Source organism: Alosa alosa, chromosome 20 (assembly GCF_017589495.1).
Source record: "Alosa alosa isolate M-15738 ecotype Scorff River chromosome 20, AALO_Geno_1.1, whole genome shotgun sequence".
Taxonomy (NCBI): Eukaryota; Metazoa; Chordata; class Actinopteri; order Clupeiformes; family Clupeidae; genus Alosa; species Alosa alosa.
In genome coordinates this window covers 25,832,218-25,842,492 of record NC_063208.1, presented here as the reverse complement: position 1 = coordinate 25,842,492, position 10,275 = coordinate 25,832,218, and the positions used below count along the sequence as shown (strand labels likewise).

The 10,275-nt window shown below is 44.9% G+C and overlaps 1 protein-coding gene across 1 annotated transcript; it reads left to right on the top strand.

Annotated features, from left to right (window-relative positions):
- Positions 1–1,091: 1,091 nt before the first annotated feature.
- nr1d2b (nuclear receptor subfamily 1, group D, member 2b) lies at positions 1,092–9,939 on the top strand. The gene is given in 9 exon segments (XM_048229434.1): positions 1,092–1,730; positions 3,771–4,001; positions 4,149–4,237; positions 5,317–5,461; positions 5,757–6,517; positions 6,654–6,839; positions 7,199–7,409; positions 7,689–7,718; positions 7,721–9,939. Coding segments are annotated over 9 exon segments (1,836 nt in total). The 5' UTR covers positions 1,092–1,711; the 3' UTR covers positions 7,885–9,939.
- The last annotated feature ends 336 nt before the right edge of the window (positions 9,940–10,275 follow it).

The window sequence follows — 10,275 nt, the reverse complement described above, 5'->3', positions numbered from 1 at the left end:
AAATCTCTGATCAGATGGTACTGTTTTTGTGACAATACAATATGGGCTCTCTGTTCAATTTCAGTGGGGTAGGCTATAACCTTTCTCCCTTAGTGTAATAAACCATTGCCAGGGTGCACCTATTTTTTCACCAAATTCCTTCACTTGTGTTCTTATCCATAGTTTCCCTTTATTTCCTTTTATCTCCATAATAACCATTACCATAACCACCAATAATGTCCAATCACCATCCAACAGCCTTCCCTGAGGGAACTCTGCCATTTGGCTTGGAAAACAGTTTATATAACAGATCCTTGTGGATGTACTAAAGCCAATCTGTATACTGTGGTTGGTTTTGGCACCACTGCTGTCAGAGCAGTCTCTCTTCTTCAGCATTCATTTCATTTCAGCATGACTCAGAAACCCTCATACGGTTTCTCTCGACAGAGTTGTCCTTCACCTGTTGCTGGGTGTGTTGGTGAAAGCTCTTCCAAAGCCAGGATCACTGGGGCATGCCCCCCCACCCCCCACACACACACACACTATAATAAACATTTTCTTTACCAGGTCCACCCAACATGGTTCACACAGAACACGTTTTTAGACTTTTCCCTTCCACTCCCTCAAACCCCCTTTTCCACCCATCTCTCTGCTATGTCATGATGACCCTCTTAGTGAGAATGTGTCCACCTCTTTAAAATAGTCCCAGTTACAATACCTTATTATCTCCTCCACACTGCACTCTTTTGAGCACAAAATATTTTTAGCAGTGGGATTGAAATTGGAGGCCAAGCAGAATGACCACCAACCTTGGAGAATTACCGGCATGGTCAAGTGGAAGTGGGAGAGAAGAGGGTTGGTCTGTTTGAGCCCTTGGGCCATCCTGATTAAACCTGTATGGGACAATAGGCAACGAGGAGTGGGGGTCATCTTGACCCTAAGCTAAAGGCTGTCCTGACCATCACTGATTCAGTCATGCCCAAACAATTTTGTTGATGCATCATAGACTAGGCTATGAGGGGGCAATTTTGATAGCAGACCAGAGCACTAATGGGCAAATTTGCATAAACACAGTTTTCAAACGCCCTTCTCATATTGGTGATATCGTAGGGACTTTACAAGACAGGTGAAACTTTCCCTAAATTCTTAGTGCTGATGCCAAAGATGCCCTTCGAGGGTCATGAGTTAAAGTGTGTCAGTGGGTTACATTGACATACGCAAAGGTAGGTTGCGGAAGGAGGAGCCGAATGAAGTGGGTCACATGGTAGCGAGTGTGCTTTACTGTAGGCTAGTCAGTACAAGCGAGCTGTGGTCAGCGGAGTTGTCTTGCCACTCTGGGCTATAGAAAATTATTCTTCTTTCACCGTCTTTTCTTGGACAACAGCCGTTTTTAGTAGACAGTGCGAACAGCTTCAAAGAGAATAGCCTATAATTTCGTCTGTGGAAGGGCTGAATACATTAGGCTAGTATTGTAATTACCTGGCATTCATTGGGTTGCTCAGAAAACTGATAAGCTGAACTCTTCGTTGATAAATCGTTACGGGACTTCACTGTTCATATTATCGGAGACGGAACTCTGCAAATCAAATAGATGCGATTTCACGGGTTTAAGTGACAGTGGGCTATAGAGCATTTCCATTCAAAGTATCGCAGCGACTTTTTAGGTTGCTGAGAACTCAAGAAAGACGGCACTAACTACAGGTGACCAAGAAGGTATCGGTCGTTGGAGGACATGGATTCCACAAAAGCAGGTAGGTTCCTTTTAATTTGTACACATGCACAGAGTAAGCTACTGGTGGATGAAAGAGACCAAGGCTTCCCTAAATCATAGCCTTAGCTACAGGTTGATAGCCAGTGTACGGTGAGCTTGCAAACAAATATCATATTCTGGTCAACAGTTTAGTCACGGAATTTAATAGCAACCTTGCTTGGTTGGCATGTTTTCATGCGGGGCAAAATTTGGGCAGTTTTCGTTGTATCTCAGACCTTTTAAATATAACTAGGTTAAGAGTGTCAATGCCACTGTTGTCATTGCAACAGCGTTTGGCTCTAGCGGCACTGCAGATCCCTCACTCACATGGACTGGTCAACTTAGCCATGTGCATCTCTGTTTTTACGCTTGCCTTGCGTCGGCCCTGATTGGCTGAGAGGCGCTATGACGTATAAGTTGCATAAATTCTCATGACTAGCTGGTGTGGTGCCGGGGTGGTGATACACGTGAGGCGTCCATTGGCTATGCCGTGGCTGACCTAGTTTTTCATTCTGGCAGTCGAGAAAACGCACCGGGTCCACGTGGGGGCGTGTTTTAAAAAGGACTGGTAATTGATGGGGAGTGCGTCTACCAACCGCGTTTCAGTGCCTTTATAATAGGCATGTAGCTTATGTGTATTACGTGGGACTAGAAGCAACTTGAATGAAAGAAATAAGAAAAAAAATCAGTTATTTCGATATAGCAGATGTTAATTTTATTTTCATAGAAATAAGAGTAATATCCACATAATTGATTGACTTTGATGAGATAGGGTACTGTCGTTCCCTGTACCGTAGACTCGAGATGCCCTATTGAAATGCTAATTTTTAAATGCATATGTATAAGCTATCTTCTCTCAGATATGTAGGCCTACCACATATTACCCAGTACACGAATGAACCTAGTTGGATTTTTAACTATTTTAATGAAGCTTTTGATTTGGCACCTCTTTATTATAACTTTGATAGACCTGGATTTATGTTTCTTTGCACACTGCCCCAACAAAAGCCCACAATCCAGTCTTGAGATTGTTCTGAAAACAACTTTCAGTGTCACACAGACAGTACTTGAGAAGACTCACTTTATGATTATGTAATACTCAAACAACTCTGTCCAACAAACACCAGCAGACAGTGTGACGTCAGTAGCGCACACTAACCCAACTGTTGGTCTTTGTCTGAGTTTGTTGGCCATTGTTGAGGCAGTGTGCAAGCTCCTTTTAGCCATTTTTCATCTCAAGAAATTGTTTATTTCCACAGTGGCAGACATTATAGGTGTTGTTAACTTTTGGTTTTGTGAAGGTGTAATTTTAAGATCATTACATAAATCTGTATATATATCAGACTGAACATGTACACATTATACATTTTACATCAAACATCACTTACATCATTTTACATTATACATCAAACACATTTTCATTTCAAGATTGTCATTTTAATGCTCATTAAGCCACTGTTACTTATGATACTTAGAAGAACTTCAGGCACCCATGCAAATAATATGGTGACCTTTATTATATATCCTGATAAGCTTAAGTTTGACGTACCTCTTACAGTCATCAGCTTTTTGGGGTTTGTTTGTTTGTTGAGTGGCTCTCATTCAAGGCAGCCTACACCCTCTCTGAGAGGGGCATTATGTAATGGCGTTATCTAACCATTGAGAAGGGAGCGGAGGAAAATCAGGTCAGGCAGTGCTGGAAAAAAAAGAAGCAGTCTGTCTGGTCCACTTTCTCCAGCTAGGTAGTAACTGCACGGCATTGTGGGAAATCACTATTATTGGAGACATCTTGTCTTTATGGAAGTCAGAGATTTTGTCTCCACAGTGAAAATGTAGTGCATAAATGCTATTAGGCTTTTTTATTTACTTATATAGAAATAGTATAAATGTATTTGTTTTTAACCCTTGTGACTTGTATGAATAATTAGCAAACCTAGATACCTCACATATCACAGTCACCTTAGATGTCACATACCTCCACCTCCCTCCCTCTCCCTGAACTACTAACCCAGGTGACGTTCCTCTTGTTTTTCTCCAGCAGGGGGTGTGATAGCGTACATCAGCTCCTCCAGCACAGCCTCCAGCCCGGAGTCATGTCACAGCGACAGTTCCAATGGCAGCTACCAGTCCTCCTCCCCGCCTCGAGCCCCCTCGCCAGGACACCGGCAGGCCCAACAAAAACACGCCGCCACGGACACAACCACATCACGATCGGCCAATCACGGCACCGGGAAGACGCGCTCCCCTTCCACTGCAAAATGCGGCATTACTAGTGAGTGTAGAAAATTTGGTGGATGTCATTTTTCCGGTTTATTCATTTAGCAGATGCTAATCACAAAGTTGTTGTATTATTCCTGTTACTGTGTTTTTGTTCTATTGATTTAAATGGATTTTGCTGTTGTGTTTGTAACCCCTCCAGAAATCAATGGCCTGGTGCTTTTGTGTAAAGTCTGTGGAGATGTGGCCTCAGGGTTCCATTACGGGGTTCACGCCTGCGAAGGCTGCAAGGTGAGACCAGGTCTCACTAGTCTGAGACTCGAGAGGTTTTACTGCACCAACACAACAGATCGCCTGAGCAGATAGTCCGAATCGTGCTTTTGTGATGGTCTGTGATGCAAAACGCTCTCGTTTGAAATCATGTGCACCAGAAAGGGGACAATATTAGTTAAGTATAGTAAGTATATATACTCGTTTGATCCCGTGAGGGAAATTTGGTCTCTGCATTTATCCCAATCCGTGAATTAGTGAAACACACTCAGCAAACAGTGAACACGCAGTGAGGTGAAGCACACACTAATCCCGGTGCAGTGAGCTGCCTGTAACCACAGCGGCGATCGGGGAGCAGTGAGGGGTTAGGTGCCTTGCTCAAGGGCACTTCAGCCGTGCCTACTGGTCGGGGTTCGAACCGGCAACCCTCCGGTTACAAGTCCGGAACGCTAACCACTAGGCCACGGCTGCCCTTATAAACAATTATAAAGATGCATACAACAGAGCACCCTAAACAGCCCTCACTTCACTACCAACACAAGCATAGCTAGAGCTTCATAATATATTGAAGTCACAATCCAATCCATTTATGATGGTCGATCGGGTTAGTTGCTCAGTGTATTCAGAAGCTAAACTCATACTTTAAATCCCTTCTTGCATTGTGACGACGACATGTCATCATTCTAAGGAAACCATTCTGGAGCAGGTCTACTGCAGTGGCAGGATTCCTGCCCTAAGTGGGCCACTTCCACCTGGATCATGTTGCGTGTTCCCAGGGCGGTCCCCTCGGGAGCTGATCGCTTGTGTCTAAGTAGTTCAGTTTTATTTATATAATTCGGCCAACCCTGCTGCTTGCTGGCCTAGTTGGTTACTGGCACATAGCCCCCAATGAAACAGACTCTGTGGGAGTGAGACTCTTAAAGCACTCCCACCTGTTCTCTGAATTTCCCCCAAGGCACATGCTAGGGCCTGGTTATTTTCAAGTGACCATCTGCACCCTTTCAAGTGACCAACACAAACAAATAAACACACACAGACAAACACACACACGCACACACACACACTAATGTTCTAATGTTTTCCAATTGTATGTTCTCCAGGGCTTTTTCAGGAGGAGCATCCAACAGAACATCCAGTACAAGAAGTGCCTTAAAAACGAGAGCTGCCCCATCATGCGCATCAACCGCAACCGCTGTCAGCAGTGCCGCTTTAAGAAATGCCTGCTGGTGGGCATGTCCAGAGATGGTGAGTTCACATGACATCTCTCTGTCTCTCTCTCTTACCCCCACTCTCTCTCTTTTACCCCCTCTGTCTCTGTCTCTTACCCCCCCCTCACAGGAATTGGAACTTGTGTTACGTTCATTGGAAATGGAAATGGATTTTGTAGTTCAGCAAAGTGAAAGTGTAGTAGTTTAGCAAACAGCTAGTAGAGTACCAAGCATTGGTAAGCAGTGGTAAAGATCAGGCGTGCCCATTGTGATGCACAGAAATGCTGAATAACTCAAATGGTGATTTTTTTCCCCCTTCTTTTTGCCCCTAGCTGTGCGTTTCGGCCGTATCCCTAAGCGGGAGAAGCAACGGATGCTTCTGGAAATGCAGAGTGCCATGAACAACATGATGAACAATAGCCAGCTCCACGACCAGCTCCACGGCACCCAGACGCCTTCTCCGCCGCTTGGCAACCCGTCGCCCCCTTGCCCCGTGGAGGTCCCTGCCGAAGACCCGTCGCCCACTCCCATGTCCTCCTCTTCCTCCTCGCCAGGCTCCTCCCCCCGCAGCAGCCAATTGGAGTCCAGCGCCAACGCCGAGCCGTCCATGCCCATGGACACCAGCCCGAGCTCGTCCTCCTCATCCAGCGGGACGGAGAGCGGCGAGGAGGAGGTCATCGGCACGGTGACGCGCGCCCACCAGGAGACCTTCATGTACAACCAGGAGCAGGGCAGCCCGTCGTCGGCCGAGCAGCAGCGGCGGTCGCCGAGCGCGACCGAGCGCGCCCACAGCGACAGCAAGACGATGGAGGAGCGGCAGGACACCTGGAACAACTACAGGAACAACGTTGCCACGGTAACGGGCCACAGCAATAACAGACTGGCCTCCAGCTCTCAGGCCAATACCTCAGAGGGACATCCATCCATCCATGTGATGGACAACGCTCCCAGGCACTGCCCAGTGCAGATGCCCAACACTGCCCCTAGTGGCCGTTGTCCTGTCACAGGACACAGTATGCCTCATAGAGCTGTGAACAACAGGGAGAACGGCTTCAGTGGACCAGCTTGGAGAGGGGGCAACAGAATGTATCTAGTAAGTGCAGTAACTCCAGAAAAGAGTGTGTGTGTGTGTGTGTGTGTGTGTATGACTGTCTGACTTCCTGCCTGATCTCATCACTGTATTTGCTTTCCTCCGCCTCTCCTCCTGGTTCTCCTTGCGTCCACCCAAGGTGTGTCCCATGAACACCACCCCCTACGTGAACCCGCAGAAGTCAGGCCACAGCATCTGGGAGGATTTTTCCATGAGCTTCACCCCAGCGGTCCGAGAGGTGGTTGAGTTTGCCAAACGCATCCCGGGCTTCCAGGACCTCTCTCAGCACGACCAAGTCAGCCTCCTGAAAGCTGGCACATTCGAGGTAACAATAACATTTGGATATCAATAGGTGTTTTGTACTGAGCCATTCCATAAGATTGAACATGATAAATAAAACTCTTGGGATGTGGATGAAGTGCCATATGTGACAAATGGCTTTTTTTTTTTTAAATGTATCGACTTTGAACCTTAGAGTTTATAAATGTATCACGCGATGAATGGCCCATAAACCTCACATGCTCTATGGTCACATATTAAACCATCACAAGGAACAAACAAATGAGTTATGATAGTGTTTTACAACATGCCATGCCTATCAAACACATCACAAACAGTATCATCACTGTGGCCATGGCCTTGACCTAATTGATTTTTAACCATTGGCTTGTTTGTTGCGTCCAGGTGCTGGTGGTCCGCTTCGTGTCGCTGTTCGACGTGAAGGAGCGCACGGTGACCTTTCTGAGCGGTAAGAAGTACAGCGTGGAGGCCCTGCGCTCCATGGGTGCCGGAGACCTGCTCAACTCCATGTTCGACTTCAGCGAGAAGCTGCTGGCGCTCAACCTGAGCGAGGAGGAGATGAGTCTCTTCACCGCCGTGGTGCTTGTCTCCGCAGGTACACACACGCGCGCACACACACAAAACACACATACAACTTACAAAGCACACCTGGCATGAGATTGATGGGGTAGTGGTGGTCTAGTTGATAAGGATCGGGGCCTCCAAATGAAACACTCGAAGGTCGTGAGACCGATCTCAGGGGCTGTCACCATTCTGGTCCTGAGCCATAGTTAATATATGGAACGTAGAATGTCAAATCTTCATTATCATTAATATAATTTCAAAAGAAGAAAAAATAACATTTTAGGGCTTGTGTGTGTGTGTTTTTTTTTAGATCGATCTGGCATTGAGAACGTGAACTCCGTGGGAAGCTTCAGGAGACCCTGATCCGCGCGCTTCGCAGCCTTATCACCAAGAACCACCCCAACGAGGCCACCATCTTCACCAAGCTGCTGCTCAAGCTGCCTGACCTGCGTTCCCTCAACAACATACACTCAGAGCAGCTGCTCGCCTTCAAGGTCCACCCGTGAGGCCCACTGCGCCATGGAGGATGCTCGCTCCTCCGTCCTCCATCCCAAGCGGCCGCGAGAGGAGCAGGGGACCACGCCACTTTCCCCTTCCTTTGGAGATGAACCCCCTCCTGGCCTCCCTCCTCGTCTGGCCCTGAGATGATGGAGGACCCAGGGAGGTGTACTCTGTTGTTGTTATTTTAGGAGGAACGTGGTTTCGTTTCTTCCTTGATAGAAGACCTAGACTTGCCAGGGTAAATGTTAGGGTAAGGTTGAAGTGGGGGGTGGGACTTTAAAAATGAAATCTATTGTACGGTAAGGCACTGATGCCTCTTGTTGTAGTATTGTACAGATTCTTAGACATAAGCTTGAAGGTTAATGATGTATATGTTTGTAAACATTTTTGTGTATGTGTGGGAGGATGGGGTAGGGACTGCAAGTTTGCACTTGGCCTCTATAGAAACACCTTTTTAAATTGTTATGAATTTATGTTGCTGCATTGTTCGTGCAATATTTGACACACGACTTCAGAAAACTGAAAAGAAGAACACTTCTACAGTTTGTCTCACAGTTGTCTGCTGCTTTGGCAGCAGGCCTGAGCAGAAATATAAGAAAACTTAATGCGTTTATAAATTAATGCTATGAATAAATAGGTTTAACAGAGGGTTAGATGGAAAACACTATACCTTCTACTTGTGAATAACGAAGAAATGTAACAATCTGGCCATATTGAGGTGCATGGTTACAGCTCCTCTAAAATAAAAAGTAATTGAACAGTGAAGATTGTGGTTGAAAGCTGCTAAATCACGGCTTGTTTTTCAGGTATTTTGAGGTCCTAGATCTCCGTACCTGTCTAAGAAAAAGCTGAGAATGTTTATTAGATGTATTCTCTCGTTGTCGTTGACAACAGCCAAATTAATCAATCAGCAACTAAGGCACTCGCATTTCAAGCCAGAGCTCACGGTGCAACTGCATGTATGTCCTAGAATATTTGGCTACTTCATACACTCGTTCTGAAGTTTTGCATGGACAGACATACTGGCAATGACTCAAAATGTCCTGTGAACACAGAAAGTGGCGTCAAGGACGAGCCTAAAGGCCTGGCACTCTAGGACTGGACACTCGACTGACCTGTGTACTGTCCGTTACTCGCTGGTGGTACCCAATCCAAATGATTGACCACATTTGTCTTGCATTTACAACAAAATTGCTGTCCAGTTAAAACAAAGCATGAATTTGGTCACTCACCACCACCTCATTTGTATACTTTTTTCACAGAGAAGCAGAGAGAATGTTTGGTCTCCTGTATGATGGAGGGGGATATGTATTTAGGAATGTGTGAAGCTCTAATATTCTGAGAGAGGCGTGTAAACTTGTTCCCCCTTTGTTTTAGTATTGACTTCTTTAGCTTTCTTTTTTAATGTACATTTTTTTCTCCTTTTCTTTTTCTAGTTTAGAGTTTTGTCAAGTGAGAGTCGATGCAGGTTTTTAGTTAATGTTATCATACTACATTACAATTATGTTTGTCATCATGATCCAAAAGTGCAGTCAGACAGAAGGGGGTTTGTTTGTGGGACTTCCTGTGAGCCCCAGGAAAACTGATGGAATGGGGCGGGGCAATGAGGAAGTCTGAATAAAACCCATTTGAGCAAAGCATCTGAACCATACCTAGGTGGTGTCGGACTCTTGATCGAACCAGAATCAAGTCTTCTCGACTGTTGGCTCCTGTTTTGAAACCAAGCCCTAATCAGAAGAAAGAGTTGTCTTTAACTTTGTAGTTTGACTTTACTATGAAAGAACAGCATGATTGTAACATTGACAATTATGTGATTGTAGATGAGATCTGGTTTACAGAGGAGGTACGAAGAGTTGAGATGAAACCTTTTCCATTGAATATGCTCCCAATCTTTTCGGTATTCTCTCTCAAAGCTTCTGTTAATGTGAGCATTGTGTTGATATGCTGTGGTCTATCTCTGTTTTCTTCTGTGAAACCATTGCAAAATACATAGATTTCTATATGTATAAATATATATAAATAATATAAATATATCCATATAAATAAAGATATAAATGTGGGACCTTGTGATGAAGTTGTTACTTCACTTGCAAAATTTGCATATCACCTGGAACCTGTACCAAAAAGCACACATACACACACACACAAAACAAACAAATAAGAAAGAAAGCAAAAACAAACAAAAATAGTGCTTCCTTGTTCAAGTAACTCGTGCCAATACAAGTTATTAAAATATGCCATTTTCCCTTTCTGCCTGATTTCTAATACAGGTAATACTTGAATAGGACCTCTAGTTATTAGCTTAAATTGCTGGGTATGCATCTTAAGACTAATAAGTATAGGATTGTATTTGTGTGTATTGATTGTATGTATTGATTTTTTTTTTTACCTGCACT